General features: G+C 38.4%; 1 protein-coding gene across 2 annotated transcripts in view; it reads left to right on the top strand.

Moving 5' to 3' along the window:
- LOC149230175 (ubiquitin carboxyl-terminal hydrolase 8-like) overlaps positions 1 to 20,896 on the top strand; it is a 106,579-nt gene extending 85,683 nt beyond the window's left edge. For both annotated transcript variants that reach the window (XM_089378881.1, XM_089378882.1), the window contains exons 9-13: positions 17,546 to 17,803; positions 17,914 to 18,056; positions 19,020 to 19,637; positions 19,779 to 20,055; positions 20,273 to 20,896. In XM_089378881.1, coding sequence (XP_089235007.1) covers positions 17,546 to 17,803; positions 17,914 to 18,056; positions 19,020 to 19,637; positions 19,779 to 20,055; positions 20,273 to 20,428 — 1,452 coding nt within the window. In that variant the 3' untranslated portion in view covers positions 20,429 to 20,896. The remainder of the gene's footprint in view (positions 1 to 17,545; positions 17,804 to 17,913; positions 18,057 to 19,019; positions 19,638 to 19,778; positions 20,056 to 20,272) is intronic.
- The last annotated feature ends 396 nt before the right edge of the window (positions 20,897 to 21,292 follow it).

The raw sequence follows: 21,292 nt of genomic DNA, 5'->3' as shown, positions 1-21,292 counted from the left end.
CTTATGCATGTAGAGGCCTAAACCATCAGGAGCAGGAGTGACCTCCTTGTTGAGTCTTTTCTTGGGCATGTTGACCTAATTCCTTAAAGCTTTTCAATACTTTGTGGAGTCACATTGATACATTGACTTGGGGTGTGGGGGTGGAGCAGGGTGGACTCTTCCTATCCTAGGTCATCTTGTTCTCTCAAACAAAGATTAGGCTTCCATGATCCATCCTACCCCAATGCTTGTAGACTAATTATATTTTCTCATAGGGAGAGGAAGGCGTGGGCTTCCTACAACATAATTAGAGCTCCTAGACGATCATAATGTAACAACTAGAGTATATGGATTCCTCAAGTGCTAGGAACTTTACCATGACCTTCCACAATGCCATTGTGTATTGACTATTCAAAGACTTACAATGTCATCTATGAATTGCAAATGGAAATTGGCTATGTGATATTGAGAAAAGCCACGATTTAGTCTTCTTTGGCTTTGGTTAGGTTATGACTTGAGTCTTCTACCACGAGAGTAAAGTAGAAGGGTAATAGTTGGTTTCTTTTTCTTATGCTCTTGTTGGGAGAGAAAAGAAAGTTGATTTGGTAATACTCATGATCCATTCAATCCTAAGTTACTTGACACGAGGACATGGGACATGCAAGACACAATCATGTCTAACACGGGGCACGTAGAGCCCCCAGAACAAGACACATTATATATATATATATTTCAATGATTTCATATTACACAAATTCTCATTCGTGATACAAATTCAGACATAGATCTTAGATCTAGATTCTACATTGTAAATTTGTAAGTTGTAACATTATGCATGCAAATACAATCGTGACAGATTCATCAATGATCGAATAGGAGAAAGACAAGAAACTACATTTTTCTCATTAAGTCATCAAAATCAAAATGTGTTACATAGGTACCGGGTCCTGAGGACTCCTTTTTAGCATTTCCAATGGAAAATAGGATTAGCAAAACAACTACAAGGTAGTAGTTAGCTCATCAATTATCATAATCAAAATCAACATCACTATCATGGTCACCACTGCTCTCGTCTGCATCCTCCTCCTATGTATCCAATGTAATCTTTGCATTTTGCTGGTGTGGAGGATGACGCCTCAAGAGTATCACCTTCAATCAAAACTGACAGGCTCTAGTGTGAAAATTCCTAATCCTTAAGGAACCCCTACTGCAACAAATTTGAATCTACTTCACCTACTTGATTTTAATATACATTCATCAAGTTATTCTCTAAATACTGAAGCAAATTACTTCTGCAACCTACACTACTTAAAATGTGATTACATGAAACAGAAAACTGAGCAAAGAGCAAGATACATGGGACACACTTATTTTTGGACAAAATAGTCCTTGAAAAAACACAATGCGGGAAAACCGGTGCAACAGCTCTGAGGGTTTATTATTAAGCAAGAGAAAATTTTGAATACAAATCTAGGATGCTCAACTAGCAATCCTTTACAGAGAAAACACTGGACAAAAGATTGGTGAAATGATCTCACCCTATCACTGGAGAATCAGTGACCGATCCTTCAACTCTAGAGGCTCTGCGTCACCTTCTGATGGCCTCTGTGTCAAACTGTGTCACCCTGGGCAGCGTCTGCATCACCCCTCTTGAGTATTACGCTACCTCTCTGCTTTGGATCCTCTGTTGGCTGAGAAATTGACTTTCTTGCCTCCAGTCTCACAACCTGGCTTCCGACAACTGAACTTCAAATTCCCTCAGCAAAAACTCGACTTCCCCTCACTGACCGCGCTGTCTTTGCGTTGCACTGCATAGGCTAACGTCAACCCTCCTCTGGATGTCTTTCTGTCCTCTCTCTGCCTTGTATTCTCTAGAAATTCCTTATCCCAGATTCTCACTGCCCCTCTGTTGCAAGATATCCCCAATTGATTTTCCTCCTGAGAACTTCTCACCCTAGAAAATAGATTTCCTTAATCTCTGTGTGTGTCTCTAACTGAACCCCAAGCCTCCTTATACTTTTCGTGTTGAGATTTTAACAACCGAGATTAAGTCTTTAATCAACGACTAAGATTAAAACTTGACTTGATCCACCTTCTCGATCATTCTCACCCATATTTTGATTAATACCCATTAATACTTTAATTTTCCTAAGTTTAGACTTAGGAACCCCATTAAAAATATTAATTATTTTAAGAAAATTCAATCTGGGTGGAATTTCACCAAACGGTTTCTGGGTTCTTTATAACTCATGTGCCTTTCCACCAATTTTCAAGGCTAGAGCACATCCGATGCTAACAAAAAGTAACATCTAACACTCGCTCATTAAGATCCAAGTTGGCCAATCCCAACTCAACACTGCTGTCCAAATCCATATCATCAGGAAACACATCCCACATCTTTGTCTTTCCCTTCAACCATTCCTCCCGTTGACTGTAAATAAGATGAAGGTTGGTGTGCACACACACCATTGTGGCTGCCTTGGATTGCTCAAGCCTGCTCTTCTTCACATTATACAAATTCCCATATGTGCTTCCTCTTGCAACAAGAGGATGAAGGAACTTGAGAGAGAAGCCTCATGGCTAACTACTGTAAAGGAGGGCAAGCTACCGCATGAGATGCCTGCCAAGAATAGGGCTTCTTAGCCCCCCTGTCTCTAATCACATCATAGCCTGGGAATCGCCTAGTTCCAGTGGAAAACTCTGCAAAGGCATCCTCCACCTCATCAAGGGATGCACTATCCTGAAATATTCGCCTCAATGCATCCTTCCTTCGCTGTGAAATTTCACCATCCATGTGAGGAGGGAATCTGCAGGAAGGTGCGCCATTCAACCACTCATGGCTGTATTTTGGATTTAATGAGTGAGTCAAACAACGCAAGAGTGTGCAATTCTTGTCCCACTTGCTGACAAGAATATCCTGTATGCTGGTGAAGAAGGCCTCCAATGATGTCTCATACTCATGTCACTTAGGTTGTAAAATAATGGTCCTCACAGAATCAATCATGGAATCCCATCCCTCATAAGCCTCTCCTAGGATGGGTTGGTCTGTATCTGCAAATCGTAGCAAAGCATTGATAAGGTCCATGAATCTTAATAGTGAGATCTTCCCTCTCACACCAAGTATCATCTAATGCTGTGTTCTTGACTCTTTTTGAGGCTACTTGATATGCCTTTCTCCAAAAAGACCAAAACTCTAAAATAACCATGGCCACAAGAGCAGTCTTGACCTCCCTCAACCTCTTCAGCGTGATAAATGCAGAGGCAAACTGCGTATCTACAATCTTCAACAATGATAGATGGGTATACTCCTTGTAGATTGTGAGGGCATTAGTATGATTTTGTACAAAGTTGCGGATATGCCGTGCATCCTCAATAACACTTCCAATCCAAGGCACATCAGAAGCAATAGTTTTAAGTGCTAAATTCAAGGAATGGACAATGCAAGGTGTCCAAAATACTTGTGGATATTTAGCTTCCACAATCATGCCAACAACCTTGCAAACAGGTGCATTGTCTGTAATGATTTGCACACAAGTATCAACACCTACATCTTCAATAACTTTAATGAACAAATCACCCATATATTGTACATCCTTGTATTTTCCAAGTGCATCCATTGATTTCAAGAAATCTGGTCCATTCAAGGAAGACACCATGAAGTTGATGAGTGGGTGGCATGCTGGATCTGTCCATCCATCAGAAACAACACTAACCCTAGATGTTGGCCATGTTGATTTAATAGGATCAATCATTTTATCCACCTCTTTCTTTGCCTTAGTCAACAATGTGGTTCTAAGCTTCTCTGACCCAGAAGGCACATATCTTGATGGAGCCCCTTGGGTTAGAACTCAACACATCTCAATAAATAAAGGCGATCATGCAACATTAAATGATACGAAGTTTAGATAGAAAAAGAAGGCAATGGTGATATCAAGCTCTTCTTGTCTCTCTTTCTGAAATTCCATTGGACCAAGTGTCACTGCCTTTCTTTTTGCTGCTTGACTTACACCCCCACCAAAACTCTCAAATGGAAATTTGTCGCTGCTTTTCCTTAAGAATGGAAAGGGATCCTCATTCTTGTTTTTTTTAGATGATGCAGCCACCCTTGCCACACCAACATTGGCCTTTTTTTCCATTTCTTTCCTCTTAGCGACAAACACATTTACAATGCGCTTTTACACTGAAATAAGTGCTCTTGAATTGACTCTTGCAATAGTTGCATGTCCAAAGAACATTATCTCCTCCCTTTAACTTGCTGCATGGCCCTTTATCTCGTGTGACATACTTCCACAAGGGCTATTTACTTTCTTGAGCTTGTTGTGCTTCCAAAGTTATTCTGCCCTCAACATTTGAAGTTGCTGTTGCAGCCCCACTTCCAACATAGGGAACTCATGTAGACCTTGATGAAACTGGAATAGGAGGGGCATCACCAATGGGGACATTCTTCCCCTTCTTTTGCTCCTTCTCTGCTGCCCTTGATTGAGCCATGAACGTTGTAAGAAAATAAAGAAAAAATGCACTAGCAAAAATGGAAAAAAATTGAAGCAAAATGCACTTATTGGTTGCTTGAATCACCTCCAAAATGCTCTTAAACCCTTTGCTACTCGCTCCCCCACACCCACAACAAGAGAGAGATACAAGAATGAAGCAAAAGTGGTCCAAATCGGGATTTTAAAACTCTCGACACAGTTTTCTAGAGGGACACTTGTCCTAAAATCATGCTCAATTCACGAATTAGACATGTGTCCCTCAAGAATCGTGTCCGATACGTGGGATTCAAGATGTGGGGGGGTGGGGGGCGCGAATCTGGTTTCTTAGATGGAGGAGATAGGAAAGAAGTTTGAGAAAAACTTCTTTGTGTCTTGCCTTTTTGGAACCGTCATGAGAGGTGTCTGGTTTGTGGATAGTGGAGCATCTCGTCATATGACGTGATCTCAAGATGTCTTCACCATGGGGTCGAGCAGGCCTTGAGGGATGTTGAAGAGCATGTGGAGGCTCCTAGGAGCACTTTCAGGTAGAGTAAACTACCTATCAAATTTTCTAGTTATTTGGCACTGTTAAGCAACACTCACAAATATAAGCCTTCCAATTTTGAGGAGGCTATATATTAGCAGGTCTAGAGGGGTTGCCATGATAGAGGAGTGTAGCTCCATCATGAGCAATGATGTGTGGGATACATTGCCAAGACCAGAGGGAAAATCTATGGTCACTTCTTGATGGATCTATAAGCTCAGACATGCAGTTGATGGTAGTATCAATAAGTAAAAAGCCAAGTTTGTGGTGAGAGGGTTCTCATAAGGAGGAGTGGATTGCAAGGAGACATTTGCACCTGTCGCTAGAGATGCATCCATTAGAGCAGTTATGTCCATTGCTTTAGAGATGGGGTGGAGGATACATTAGATAGATGTGAAGACTACTTTCCTCAATGGAGTGATTGAGGAGGAAGTGTATATTGAGCAGCCTTAAGGCTTTGAGGTGTATGAGAGAGATTCCCATGTTTGTAGGTTGAAGAAGGCTCTATGAGTTGAAGTAGGGTCTGCACACATGGTATGCTAGGATTGATGGATATCTTCTTGGTTTGGGCTTCACCAAGAGTGATTCAGATCCCGGCTTGTACCATGTAGTTGTTGTGTTATGAAACCAACTCACAAAAAGATAGAAAAGATAGATCAACGCCTTAGAAATAAGTCTCTTTGAGGGGACAACCTCCTTTACATTACACAAATGAACAATTCTTGGATGATACAAATGTCAAGACCTCCTTTCTATATATAGGAGTCTAAGGGGTCATAATATAATCAGAGCCGACATAACAATAATAATGTAAGGGCACAATAATAACAATAGTGGGCTTCTATGGGGCACAATAATAACAATATGGGGACTACATGGGCACGACAATATAATAAGGGGGTTGTACTAATAACGATAAGGGGTTACACTAGTAGTATAGGGACCTAACATGCCCCTCTCCTTCAAAAAATGTTGTCCTCAATGCTTGAGTAGTTCTTGATGCTTCTATATAAAAGTCTTGTCCTCCCATGTGGAATCTTTAGCGGGTAAGTTCTTCCACTTGATGAGATACTCTGAAATTGATCGATTTCGTCGCTGTTGGGTTCTTGTTTCTGTGACTACTCCAGGTTCCAATATTATTTTTCCTTCCTCGTCAAGTTCTGGCAATATTGTTTGAATTGGGATCTTCTGCAACTTTTGAATGAGTGGCCACACTTCTTCGTCCTTTTTCCATTCATCCCTTGCTTCGTTTATCCAATCGGATTGGATAATAGAAATTGCGCAAAACAATACTTCCACATCCTCATCCTTTCTTGAGAGTGCATTTGCAACAACATTTCGCTTCCCTTTTTTGTAGATGATTTCAAAGTCATAACCCAAGATATTTGTGAACCATTTTTCCTGTTCTTCTAAAGATAATCTTTGTTCTAAAAAGTATTTAAGACTATTATGATCCATTTTTACCTTGAAGTGTCTTCCCATTAGGTAAGGTTGCCATTTCTTAAGTGCATCTAGTATTGCGAAAAATTTCCTTCTCATAAATAGCTTGCTTGAGATGTAGTCGTAAAAATACCCAATCGCCTACATCAAAACTTCTTTCACTGCGACGTTGATCTGCCTGTTGTTTCATTTGATTTTGCACCAACGTGGCATTATCCTTAAAAAGTTGGAGAACTTGTTGTTTATGCTCAATGTGATCTTTCACTGCTTGAATATTTTTTTCTTGATATGTCCTATCTTGAGAGTTTGAGGAGTGGTAATTTCTTCCAATGAATTACAAGATATGGTCAGATTCATTTCTTGATGCTCGATGTGATCTTTCACTTCTTGAACATTTTTCTTCTTCGTATGTCCTTCTATCTTGATAGTTTGAGGAGTGGTAATTCCGACCAATGCATTACAAGATATGGTCAGATTCATTTCTTCTTTCTCGATGTGATCTCTCACTTCTTGAACCTTTTTCTTCTTGATCTGTCCTTCTATCTTGAGCGTTTGAGGAGTGGTAATTTTTGCCAATGCTTTACAAGATATGGTCGGATTCATTTCTTCTTTCTCTGGGGTTGGTTCCTAGTGTATATCCTCTTCTTTTGATGTTTCATGATCTTTTTCTTCCTCTTCTTTTGATGTTTCTTGATCTTTTTCTTCCTCTTCATAATCTATGTAAAATAATTTATTCTCAGCACACTTATGACCTTTAGTGTATTTGCTATCACAATTGTAACAAAGCCCTTTTTCTCTTTTTTCTTCCAATTGTTGTGGTGTAAACCTTGTAGGTTGTGGAAGGCTAGGAGAAAAAACACTTCCGTAATTATAGTCATGAGTGGTGTTATTACTTGTTTCCATAATTTTGCTTTCAATTTTTCTTGCCAACCTGAATGCCTTCTCCAATGAGTCAGGTTCCCAAAGACGAACCTCATGTTGAATGTTATCCTTTAAAGTGTCCTTATGAAGACATCAATCCTTTTCTTCTTTGGAATATCATTTACCCTTATATTCAATTTTTGGAAGTCCTCAATGTGCCCTGCCATTGAACCTTTTTGTTGAAGATTTATCAATTAGCTAAAGAATGTGTTACTCTTTGTATCCTCATAATGTGCTATCATTTCTTCTGTGCAAATTGACCAAGCGACAAGTGCTTTAGGAGAACAAAGCCCTTTATACCATAAAAATTGATTTGGTTCTAAATATAAAGATGCAATATGTACCTTTTGTAACAATTGCACCTGATGTAGATCAAAATATTGCTCCATCTGTAGTATCCAATTTACCAGATCCTTGCAATCAAACTTCCTCATATCGCCTTTTCTTGATTTTATGAGCTCTATCTTGAAACGCGTATCTCCCAGTTCTGAAATTGCGACCTGCGGTAGCCCTCTGCGTCCTCTTTCCAATGCCCCCAGTTTGATCGAAATTGGATTCTCCAAGAAAGATTTATGTAGAATCTCCCAAGATGACCTGATTATATACCTTTTCAGAAGAGCGAACTTGCACGAAGTTCCACGTGTCAGTGTTTCAACATTAGGACCTGAAACCGGTACACAGAAAACTATAGTTTGCCCTCTTTTTGAAACTTCTTACAAAATTTCAATTTGATGCTCAAAGAGAAAGTAATGACGATTTTCCCAAGGTCACCTATTTAGGATGTAATTCGGGAGCCTGCAAAAACCATAAATGTCTTGGACTGTATTTTCGAAAATATAGCGAACCAGGATCTGAAATTCGGCCCAAGCTTCACCAAAATTGTAGCTCAAATGGGTTTTAATTGCAGAGTTTGAACCTTCGTAGAAAACAACTTATAACGAAAATTCCACGATGACCTGTTTGAGAATGAATTTTGGAGCTTGCAAAAACCCTAACTTCCTCTGATCATATCTCTGAAAATATAGCGAGACAAGATCTGAAATTCAGCCCCGAGGTTCAGAACGATTTCTTCGCAAATGGGCTTTTGTGTTATCGTTTGAAATGTCGCAGAAAAAAATTATAACGAAAATTCCACAAAGACCTGTTTGGAGCAGCGAAACCCTAGAATCCAAAGCTCTGATACCAAATGTTATGAAACCATCTCACAAAAAGATAGAAAAGATAGATCCACGCCTTAGAATTCAGCCTCTTTGAAGGGGCAACCTCCTTTACATTACACAAATGAACAATCCTTGGATGATACAAATGGCAATATTTCTTTTCTATATATAGGAGTCTAAGGGGTCATAATATAATCAGAGCCGGCATAACAATAATAATGTAAGGGCACAATAATAACAATAGTGGGCTTCTATGGGGCACAATAATAACAGTATGGGGACCACATGGGCACAACAATATAATAAGGGGGTTGTACTAACAACAGTAAGGGGTTACACTAGTAGTGTAGGGACCTAACATGATGAGGGTGAGCCGCTCATTTTGGTACTTTATATGGATGATCTCTTCTTGATAAGATTGGAGAAGTTCATTAAGTATGTGCAAGGAGGATCTTCCTTCAGAGTTCAACATGAAGGACATCGACTTGATGCACTACTTTTTGGGATTGGAGGTGTGGCAACAATGAAGAGAGATTTCCCTTGGACAAGGTACTTATGCAGTTGAGATCTTAAAGAGGTTCAAGATGGAGGATTGTAGGTCTATGTTTACACCTATGATCACTAACTTGAAGAAGTTGAGTGCTTCTGAAGGAGAATTAGTGATCCCACATGGTATAGGAAGCTAATAGGTTCCTTGATGTAGCTGGTTAACGCTAGGCCAAATATATGTTTTGCTATGAACACACTCCGCCAGTTCATAGTGGATACAAGACAGGTTCATTGGTTGGCAACGAAGCATGTGTTGAGGTACCTGCGAGGTATGATAGACTTTGGAATGAGATATGTTAGAGCTAGAGGAGTGGAGTTGTAGGGGTAAACAAATTCTGATTGCGCAGGAAGTGTAGTGGCAAGAAAGTCCACATCTGGATGTTGTTTTAGCTTTGGATCAACCATGATCCCTTTTTCAACAGGAAGTAGCAGCGAGTGGCACTTAGTTTTGCAAAGGCAAAGTACATGGCAGTGAGTATGGTGAGTTGTGAAGTAGTGTGGCTTTGCAAGCACTTTTTGATTTGCAAATGGGACCAACGATGATTCACTATGATAATCTAAGTCACAGGGCACATCCTCCAAGGTCCCGTGTCTCGTATTTAACGTGCCGGACACGAAAACGACCCTAAAACGTGTCGAAAACGTTTTTCATCGTGTCTTGTAAAACGTATTCTCTGGTTTTCGTCGTGTCCTTCATCTGGAAAACGCGTATTCCGTTGATTGAAAACGTTGCCCTAACGTTTTTCCTCCGGTTGAATATGTACCCCACTAAATCGTGTAGTTTAAAGCCCACACAATGGATTTTTCCAAGTTCTTTTTGTCGTGTGCTGTCGTGTGGAGCTGTTGTTTGAATTGAATTTGGAGCAGAGTGTGGAGTCGATTGTGCTGTGCAGCGTTCAGGCTTCAACATTCAAGAAAACCGTTCGGCCCGTAAACCCATAAACCCGTAAATTGTGTTCAAACTTCACGTTTTATATATTATTTGATTAATCATTATATATGATTGATGGGGTTTACCGTTTCTAAGTTATTTATGTTGCGGCTTGCCCCATTTTTGAAATCTGCAAACTCAGAACTATTCCTAACTCTCCATTACTTAATAACTTCTAAGAAATGACCTATTCTTCAGGTTGTTGGCTTTGATGAGTTTTACAGATGTGTTATTTGTTCTCGTGCTGCACGCATGTTAACAACTAAGTTACTAACGTGAATGTGCAGTTCTTCCATTTACTAGTATATATATTAATAATAACTGTTGTCTGTGGGTAAGACTTTAGTTCATTCGTTTGGCTTGGTAACTACAAGAGATTACAATTTATTGGCATTTTATGGTTTTAATATCTAAGTTCTAAATTTATATTTAGTAGTAAGTACTTAGTGGTTTCTTATGTGATTGTAAGTTGTACATGAACAATGAACATTGAATATTCAAGAATCAAGACCAAGCATATCACATTCTAATTTCTAAATAGTAAATACTAAATTCTGATTCTATTTATTTTTTTAAAGTGAACTATGAACTTTGAAAAGTAATTATATTTTAGTTTGATTAGATAAGCTGCAACCTGCAATTTAATATGGATAAAAAACTATATTTTGATTATCATCTAAGTCACATGACACGAGGACACAAGACATGGAGGACACGTATATACGAGTATTCAATACGAAATGCAGTGACCTGGAAACAGGACACAGGGGGACACGTTTTATATATATATATATATATATATATATATATATATATATATATATATATAGGCTGTTTTGTTATATATATATAGGTTGTTTTATATATATATATATATATATATATATATATATATATATGCTGTTTTATAGGCTGTTTTATATATATATATATATATATATATATATAAAACGTGTCCCCCGTGTCCTGTTTCCAGGTCGCTGCGTTTCATATTGAATACTCGTATTTACGTGTCCTCTATGTCTCTTGTCCTCGTGTCATGTGACTTAGATGATAATCAAATTTGCATTAAGCTCTTTGATATATATATTTATTAAATATATATAAAACGTGTCTCCTGTGTCCTGTTTCAAAGTTGCTGCGTTTCGTATTGAATACTCGTATTTACGTGTCCTCCGTGTCTCTTGTCCTCGTGTCATGTGACTTAGATGATAATCAAAGTTGCATTGAGCTCTTTGAGAATCCCATGTTTCATGATCGGTTCAAGCACATTGAGATCAGATATCATTTTATTAGAGACAGGGTCCAAGGAGGTGATGTGAGATTGTAGTACATTTCTACAGAGGAGCAGGTGGCAAATTTTCTCACTAAGCCTTTAGTGAAAGGGAAGTTTGTGAAGTACTGAGATAAGTTGGGGTGGTGGAGAATCTCTTCCTTGCTAGGAGGGAGTGTTGAAGCTAGTAGTAGCTTCAGAAGGTCTTCTACATAGGCTGTTGAAGGAAATGTAACTAGTTTCGGTCTTCATAAATGTACTTTTGATATTTGTATTTATTCAAGAAAAGAAATATTATTTTTATAATATATGTCAATGAGTTTCTTGCTCATTGAAGTAGGTCTAGCACATGTCAAAGTGCTATAGGAAAATCAAAGAGTCAAAAGAATTAATGTTGAAGACCTTAAGGGCATGTTACATTATGTATATTTATGTGTAAGAGTCAAAGAAGACACCTTCAAGCAAAGTCAAGTCTTCTCCTAGCAAAGATACCATCAAAAGAAGCAATGGCACCATTAAATGCACCAATTGCAGCAAAGAAAGTCAAGTCGGCCTAAAGGAGGGACAATCCTCTTTATATAGAGGTTGTCCACTCCTCCAAAGATAGCGAAGATCATCTCTGAAATCAACGAGCAAGTGCAGTCAAATAAAGGGTGGAAAAGTCAAGGGCAACGAAGAAGGAAGAAATATAACCAAAGTATAAAGGACTGTTTTAGGGTGAACTACGAGCACACGTGCGAGAAATAAAGGGGCTGACTGCGGTCAATACAACTACAACATTAAGGTTGCTCATCCATCATTGTTTGGGCTTCAAACTAGGTTTACTAGGCCTCCTATCCAAGCGCAGAGAGAAGGAACTCAAGTGAAGTTAGAGGGAGCCCTATAACTACATCAAGAACTCTCACACGTGCGAAGATTAGGGCTGCAGTGCTGTCACACTCAGTGTACCACCATACATCAAGAAAGAACTTGGATGATCTAGAGAAGGAACGAGTATCGTTAGGCTAAGGATATCGCTAAGTAAAAGTATCTCTCCTAGAAGATCTACTTACAGTAGAAGGAAGAACGAAGTGCTGGGGAACAAAGTGTCGGAAGGAGGTAGACAAAGAGCCGAGGAACATAGTGCAGAGAAAAGGAAGGACTTGACTTGTGCTTGGAGGATCTTCTAGTCAAGGGTCTAGGGTTTGGCATTGATCAAGAAAGAAGCTTCAATAAGAGAAAACTTACCGAAGGGTTTTCCTCTCAAGAGAAGAGAGGTTTTGGCCCTGGCAGAGAGCCAACATCTTGTGTTCTTGTTCTTATGTTTTGGTAGCAGTTTGATGAAGTACACACACATGCATTAATAATAAGAAGAAGAAGATTAAGCTAACAAGAAAAAGTAAAAAGACTCCACAAATTGTTATCAAGTAACGAAGAATCACACTCCACTTACTTGCCCTAGATTCTTCAACATAGGCTTGGTGTCTTAGCATGTGGAAGACATTATTTGCCTCTTCTAGGTGCTTGCTTGGTGGAGCAAGTGATTTATGTCTTCTTTCCTAAGTCTAACTTAGGAAAGTTACAATAATTAAAGTCATTTAATTATTGTGGACGATTAAGTCATTTTTTGAGGATAAATAATTTAATTATTTAAGTGATTTAGAAATTATCTCGACCGTTGATTTCCAAGATGTTCTAGAAGAGATATTAGGGTTAGGGATTTGTGCTTAATGAAGATTATAAAGGAGGCCTAGTAAAGAGGTGAAGACACACAAAACTCAAGTGAGTGAGTCATCACGAAGAGAGAGTGATTTTCTCGAAGTGCGAGTGGATTGAGGGTGAATCTAGGAGCCCGAGTGGAGGAGATTGTAGGGCCAAGTTGTTGGAGGGAGATTGATTTGATCTGGAGGAGGTTGAGTTGTTGGAGGGTCGAGTTTTCCTTAGCGCACAATAGTGGCACGCAAGGAGGGAGTTCTTGCTGGTTGAGTATTTGGGCCCATTTCTTTAGGATGATTTCTTCGGAGTTTGATTTCCTAGAGGCCAAATTCCTTGGGCCGAATTTATTCTATGGGAGCCAAGTTACTGTTTCCAGAGATTATATTTGTCATTGCATCTTTGTGGGTTGAAAAACCCAAATTTTCCAGATTAATAGACGACGGAGAATTGTTGTGGGTGAATTATTTTTGCAATGTGTGATTGATCTCTCTAAATGAAATTCCGTTGCATAAATTTATTTCTAGAAGTTGAAAATACCAATGATTTTATTTTTCGGTAATTCAATGTTTATTTGAATAAATAAATAATTTGCCGGGGATAAAATAAATTGCCGTGAGAAAAGAAATCTGTCTAGTATTCATAAATTTAACATGATCAACTTTGCAATGGTAGTGATGGCCTCTTTCCTTTCAATGTTTAATTTCATTACTTGATATTTAAAGAAAGAGGTTAGGTCCTCTTTTGTCTCCTACGTGATAAGTTCTTCACCCTTTGCTTAGATGAGAGTAACATTCATGTTATTTCTTTGCCTCTATTTTATGGAAGAATGTAGTATTTTTGTCTACTTCCAACCATCTTATCTGGGTTTTTGATTCAAATTCATTTCATTGTGATAGACTTGCAAATCTAATTATTTGGTTTTCTCTTGTCCTTGCACTTAAGGGAGTTAGACCTGCTTTGATTACATGTTTTATTCTTTGATTTTGATAATTTGGGATTCCAAAGGAAGCTCCCTCTTGAAGATGTTGCCAAAGCTAGTAATATTCCATTTCTTCATTTTATTTTTGTTGCAATATGCACATTTTTGTGATTCTCTTTTGATATCAACATTGTCCCACCAATTCTTGACCAAGTCTTGGGAGTTTGGCGCTTTTGATTGAAAGGGGTGTTTTTGATTGTAGATTTGGTTGTCCAATGAAAGAAAAATCAACCAGTGATTTGAACCAGCGACTGGGGGAATGAAAGACTTCCACTCCGATCCATCTTCTGGAAATGATTCAGACGGAAGGAACCTGTCCATCCTTTCGGCAACATGATATGTGCCTCCTTTTTGATTGTTCCAAGTACATGCCATTTGTAGGAGTGGCAACTATTAGGTGGAGTTACTGAAAAAATTCTCCAAAACATGAAGAAACTTCATGTAGTTTTTGGATACTGCCTTTCTTTTTCAAAAGATCTTTGATTATATTGAAATCTCCCACTAGAATGCGGCCACCAGTGTTGTGAGGATTTCGAACATCTCACATGATTAGGAAGTTGAGCTTATTGGAGAGAATGATTAGACCATAAGCATTGGTTAGATTCTCCCTTGGTTTTGGAGTTAACTTGCAAGTTTGTCATTTGATAGCCATTAAGCTGTTGATATTCACTCTCCTCTCCTTCCACAATGGTAAGGCCTCTAGAAAGAGTCAGGAGATAATTTAAATCACTTTGCAATGTTTCCAAAACTTCGTAGCATTTGGTTTCTTGTAGTGTTTGTCAAGGACATGTCCCCTAGGGTGGGGTGCACGCTTCTCATGCTTCCCACGCACTTAGGTGTAAAATCCCCTTGATCCCTCCCTTTCATTCCCTTGGCCTTTTGTTATCTGCACATTAAGGGGACAATACTGGAAGAGTCGTCCATATTTATGTCATTTTCTACATTAGAAGGATATATGCTTATATAGTCCAGGGTTTGCACCCATTTAATGGCCTTGAAGGTGATGACAATGGACATTGAGAGAGCTTTGGAAACATTCATATAAACATAGATGTGAGCATAAGATGTTTACTTACCCACTTTGGTGACTTGGGAGGATTGGACATAGGATCTAGGGTGTTACCATTCCTTTGTGGCATTTTTATCATCTCAAAATTCCAGCTGTAAGTACATTTTGATTCAGATTGGGTCTTTGGTGAAGTCTTCCCTTTTAGTGTCAAAGAAGTAGTAGGGTCTGAGTTCCTTTTTTTTTTCTTTGTACCCATTCAGAGGTCTTGAAGGTGAAAACAACAGACGTTGGGAGAGCTTTGGAAACATTGATATAAACATAGATGTGAGCATAAGGGGTATACTTAACCACTTTGGTGACTTTTGAAGATTGGACATAGGATCCTAAGGTGTTACCATTCCCTTGTGGTGTTTCTTTATCCTGGAATTCCAGTTGTAGGGAGTGTATTTTGATCCCGTCCAGGGCTTTGGTGAATAGTATTCAACCAAGATACTTAGATATAAGCCAACATAGTTGAAGAAATAGGGATCAGATTCAATTTTTTCCTTCATACTCTGTTCTTGAGAAGATGGTTGTGCAGAAGCCCTTAGTGCTAATTTGTTGGTCTATAATGCCCCTGAGTTTCCAGTGCATGTTTACAAGTTGCACACCATTTTAGGGCAAATTCAGAGGGCTAGATGCTTTTGAATGTGCATGACTGCTTGATTAGTGATGTATTGAATCTGACCACCTACCTTCGTAGAAGTGACCTTGTAATAGGAAATTTTAGATAGTTTCTCTGGGCAACATTTGTGATTCTTCTTGAACTTTATTCCTTTGGCTTTTGCACTGTATCTTTTGAAGCATGTTCTTTGCATGTGTCCGTGCTGTATGCAGTGCTTGTGGGTGTGGGTCCTCCTTGGACATGACCACATCCTCCAATGAAGGGCGAGATGGGGATGGACTTGCATTCGGCCTTACATTGGGACCTCACCACTGAGTGTAGACTGTTCAGAGGGAATTCTAGGAATGGAAAACCTTAGATCCTTGTTGCCAAGTGTTTTTCCTTCAAAGTTTTCAACCTCTGGTTTTCAGATGGGATTTCTATACAAGACATTATTGTGTGGGTAGCTATTCTATATGTTCATAATTCTCTCTCTCTCTCTCTATATATATATATATATATATATGGGGCACTTCCTAGCTTGAAGTAGCCTTGAACTCATGTCTTCTTTACTTTGCTTATGCATTCGTAGCACAAGACCAGCTGATAGTGGAGTTGGTTCATCCTAGGGCAAGCTATAAGTGAGTAGGGAATTGAACGTATGGCATTGATACAAGATTTGGGGTGAAGTAGTGAAGCAATCTGTATGGTGTGATATATTTTATGGGGTATGAATCTATGATGCTAAAGCATAATTACAGTCCAATCTTCTTTCTCCCTGTTGATCCTAAGGGCATTGAAGGAAGATTCTGCTTGGATTAATCCTTTTCGGATTAATATTGTGTGTGCTTCCATCTCATTGTATATGTGTATCTATATCTCAGTTACTTCCTTATTGTCTACTAATTGTGCATGGAGGACAGCAATCTCATCTTGATTGGAATCGGTTATGCTGGATTCCTGGAGCCAGTCAATGATTTGAGTTCCAAGTGTGCAGCTTCCAGCTTCTTGATTTGATCAGTCTGATTTGGAATAAAATGTGCCAATTGTAGGATTTTAAGTTTTGGAAAAGACGGCCAAATACTATGTGAACATCCTTCACAATATCTCCATATTTTCTTCCCAGACACCTCGGATGTTGAATTTGTGACCATGTTTCTTTTCCAAAAATATCGGCTTAAGAAAGCTTTTGTCTGTAAATGCAGCCTCTGTAATCCAGAGCAAAGTTCTAGTCTTAAAAGTCATAAAACAGAGCCCATCTTTAAGTCTCTGCTGACTCTATTTGGATGATGGACTTTGCAGTGTTTGAGCAAACCTGGGTACTTTTTGGTCAGCTCTTGAGTCTAACGAGAAGCTTGTAGATTTGTACAATAATTTTTTTCAGCTTGCCAAACCAGTAAGCTGAGTGGACTCACCTAAAGTTGTGTTTTGGTGAGTCCCGTGACTAGTGGTTACAAGTTACATTTTAGTTCCATTCTGGTGGCATTTTACGTTCTTTTTTTAATGTGTTCTTATTCCTTATGCATGCACCCATATCATTGAACTGTACAAGATTGATGAAAATTCTCCTATAATACATATCAGAGTTTTTTCTGCAACTGGTCCTGAATACATCTCACATTTTTATCACGGGACATGAAAACTTCCATTTTTTTGATAGAAGCATTATGATCCACGGGACTGAATAATTTATATGGAGTGATAATTCCTTCTGAATGGCACGAAGCAAGAGTGATTGCATGTAGATGCACACCTGCAAGGAAGGACATTGCATTGTTTTAAGCTTCAGCTCAGATTTGTCATCTCTGTAGTTTGAAATACTTGAGTACTCTTGATTGTAGTTCAGGATCTATTTTTTTGTTGCGTTAATATTGGAAAATGGCTGTTTTATGTTGGTGTACATTTGGAAGCCCAAGGTCAATGTGCTAACAAACAATGATTTTTTGGTTTCAGGGTCAGTTCAAGTCAACATTGGTCTGCCCAATATGTAATAAAATCTCAGTGACATTTGATCCCTTTATGTACTTATCCTTGCCATTGCCGTCAACCATGACTCGTACAATGGCAGTAACAGTATTTAGTACCGATGGTACTGCCCCACCTAAACCTCACACTGTTACTGTGCCCAAGCAGGGAAAATGCAAGGATCTTGTGAAGGCTGTAAGCGTTGCTTGCTCCTTAAGAAATGATGAGAAGCTTTTAATGGCAGAGGTATCTTGCAATCAGTTTTCAGGCTTATATCACAAAGGATGCTTCTGCTCTAATGATGTTTATAATTTTCAATACCTGCCATCTGAATCATTGCTGTGTGCTGTACGCAGATATATAATCATAGAATAATTCGTTTCTTAGAAGATCCATTTGATCCACTATCTTCTATAAGGGATGATCAGCACCTTGCAGCATACAGGCTTTGTCAAGAGGAATCACCCTTGCTGGAATTTATGCATCATCGGAAGGAGGAGTGAGATTTTATTGGCCTTATCTGTGTTTTTGTTTTTTTTAATGTGATAAACAATTTATAGTCTAGACTCTATAGAGATACTGCTATTGTCCTGCCATTTCTCAAAGCAAATTTTGGCTTATCTCTCTCTCTATCTGTACTTTATTTTAATATAGAAATTTAGGCGTAAACCGTAAACATAATGTGTGTTAAATCATTCAATGGGTCATTAGAAGTCCCAAAATAACAATCATATGGCTTGAACCTAGGATTAACATGCACACATATTTCGCCCTACTGGAAATTCTTTTGAAGTAGAAATTCTAGTGATCAAAAGATTCGGAGTGCTTGCCTTGCTACTTTCCTTTTTCTGTCTACCATAACATTTATCAATGGGACTTCTACACACATGTTACTCTGATTATAGTTGAGGAGTGATACTAGTGCAAACTGTGGTATATTTGGGATAGCTTTAAATCAGAAAACCAATATAGGAATGATACTGGTTCCGTACTTTCCTGGCAGTTTTGAATGGATTTTCTTCTTTATTAAAATGCTGTTGTAACTGGTGTGGATTGCCAGCTTCTTTGGGTATTTCAGGGAAGGTAAACTGTTCTGCTGCATGTTCTCTTTGTGTTGGTAACAGGAGATCTGTTCTTTCTTTTGTTTCTTCTGTGTTTATACCTCAACAGATTCTGGTTTTATAGTGATAATCATTGCCCTTCTATCTGCCTTTCATTTATTTTCATCCACAAGCTGATTTTGTTGACTTGAATATGTATGAAGACATTGTTTCCTCTTTGCCACTGATTTTTATCCGACTTTCTTTCCATGCTTTTCGTTTTTCTTTTTTGTTAATCTGAATACCTACGTTTACTTTTGTTTATGATTATTATTGACTTTTAAAATATTGGTAGAGTCCAGTCATTATCTGCTTTTCAGAAATTAATAACAGTGTTACTGACTACATATTTTTCATTTCAGAGATTACTTCAGTAATGGATATTGGAAACCTTTTGGTACACCTCTAATAACAAGGTTGCAGGATGATGTTCACACTGGAGCTGACCTTCAGGCAAAATTTCAGACGTTGCTTGCTCCTTTGCTGCGAACCAAAAGCTTGTCATCCTTCACTCGGATGAACATTGCAAAGGAAAATGGTCATAAAGTAGAGGCTGGTGAAGATGTGCAGATGGAAGATCTTAATGATCAGCTAAGTATAAGCAATGGCACTTTAGGTGATGATTTTGAGAGCTTGTTAAATGATGACGAAAAGACAATACCCAATGGCCATTCAGGCTGTCCTTTACCCAGTGAACTGTCATTCCAGTTAAGTTTGACAGACGAAAGGGGCACAAATAAAGAGGGTTTTCTCAAGGCAGATGATCCAGTTCCTATTCCACGTAGTTGCAGGCGATTGCGAGTCTTAGTATATTGGCCAGAGAAAATGCTGGACAAGTATGATACACACAGTCTTGACACATCATTAGGAGTATTGAACTTTGCTTTTTCTACAAAGCGAGTGAGCCAGGAACCAGTCTCCTTGTATTCTTGCCTGGACGCTTTCTTAAATGAGGAGCCATTAGGGCCAGAAGACATGTGGTTAGTGGAACTTTCCATGCATTCTGATTTTTAACAGATTACCATTCATGCTTACAGTTGGGTTCCTTCCTACTCTTTTAGGGTCTGTATTATAATTTTGAACTGATATATGGACACTGGCTTTTTGTGCTTGTAATGTAGGTATTGTCCGTCTTGCAAAGAGCATCGTCAAGCTAGTAAAAAATTGGATTTATGGAGGTTGCCTGAAATTCTTGTTGTTCATCTTAAAAGGTTTTCATATAGTCGGTTTATTAAAAATAAATTAGAGACCTTTGTAAACTTCCCTACCCATGATCTCGACCTAACAAATTATGTTGCTGGGAAGAATGGGCCTTGCCAGTCAAATATCTATGAGCTGTATGCAGTGAGTAACCATTATGGAAGTATGGGAGGTGGCCATTACACAGCATATGTAAATGTGGGTATTTTCCTATCTAAACGTGATAGTGAATGTTCTATAGGCCAGTATTATGTTATAATATTCATTGGAAATTCAACCTCGAGAACTTGTGTACATTATCTATTAAGTTATTTTATTTTTATCCACTTTGTTTGAATTTGCATTATTGCATGATATCACTTTGTGAATTATGTCTTGTTCTGGTTTTGATCTGTTGTTTTTTATATCTTTGCAGTTAATAGAGGAAAATGGGTGGTATAATTTTGATGACAGCCACGTTTCTCCTGTTAGTGAAGATAGGATAAAGACATCTGCTGCTTATGTTCTTTTCTATAGAAGAGTCAAACCTGAAGATCACTTAGCAAAAAATGGAGGACTATTCACTTCGTAGAGATTCTTGGACTCAGAAAAGTTTGACAACAGCAACTCAATTATTAGTATGGGGATGCTGGAACTATACCATCTGTGGTTTTCTGCAGCCTTTATGGTCGACTTGGGAGAAGCTTCTTGATAGCCAACATGCTTATATACGTGTCCTTGGTTTGACATCAGGCGTTGTAATGCATTGTAAAATTTTTGGAAGAATTTGATCAAAGTTATTTCAGCGTATATGCTCAGTTTATAGAAGAGTCACATTGGCTGAAGCATACAAGCGGAATTCTTTTCTGGTTTGAAGCATAGAAACCCTTACTAGAGCTGAATGAGGACATTCAAGGGAAAAGAAATCGGTCAATCCTGGCTTCAACCAAAGTGATAGGTTTGATGGACCAATTTTTGTTTTCACGTGCTAACACTTGTGGTCAGCTGATACCCATTGGGTGATTTGTCTCTTAATTTCAATCGATTCAATTTTTTTCAAGATTCGTTAGTATATCTTTCTTTCTTGCAGTTGATGACTGTGTGTCCTTTCAAGTCCATCTTGCTGAATTCTTGCTAAGACCATCATATACTAACACAATCTTTGGAATTTAAATTGCACTTGTAGTAATGACAATTTGAAAGCATAAAATAATGTGCCAATGGTCTCTTATTTTGTAAATTGATTAAATTATGATGTATGAGAAATCTCCCATTAAGAGCCCTTATTGAAAGAAATATCACAGGATCCCATGTTTGCGTTGTTTCCTGTAATGAAGTGACAAATACAAATAATTCTAGTCTCAATAGCAAAACTTTCTTTTTCTATTACTTTGGTACAGTACCATAGCGTGCTTGGCATATAAAATTTTCCCGAAAATTTCACTACTGAAACTTG

The sequence above is a fragment of the Pinus tabuliformis genome, chromosome J (genome assembly GCF_031772625.1).
Source record: "Pinus tabuliformis cultivar Carrire ecotype Pingquan chromosome J, CPIR1, whole genome shotgun sequence".
NCBI lineage: Eukaryota > Viridiplantae > Streptophyta > Pinopsida > Pinales > Pinaceae > Pinus > Pinus tabuliformis.
This window is presented reverse-complemented; position numbering and strand designations above follow the sequence as displayed.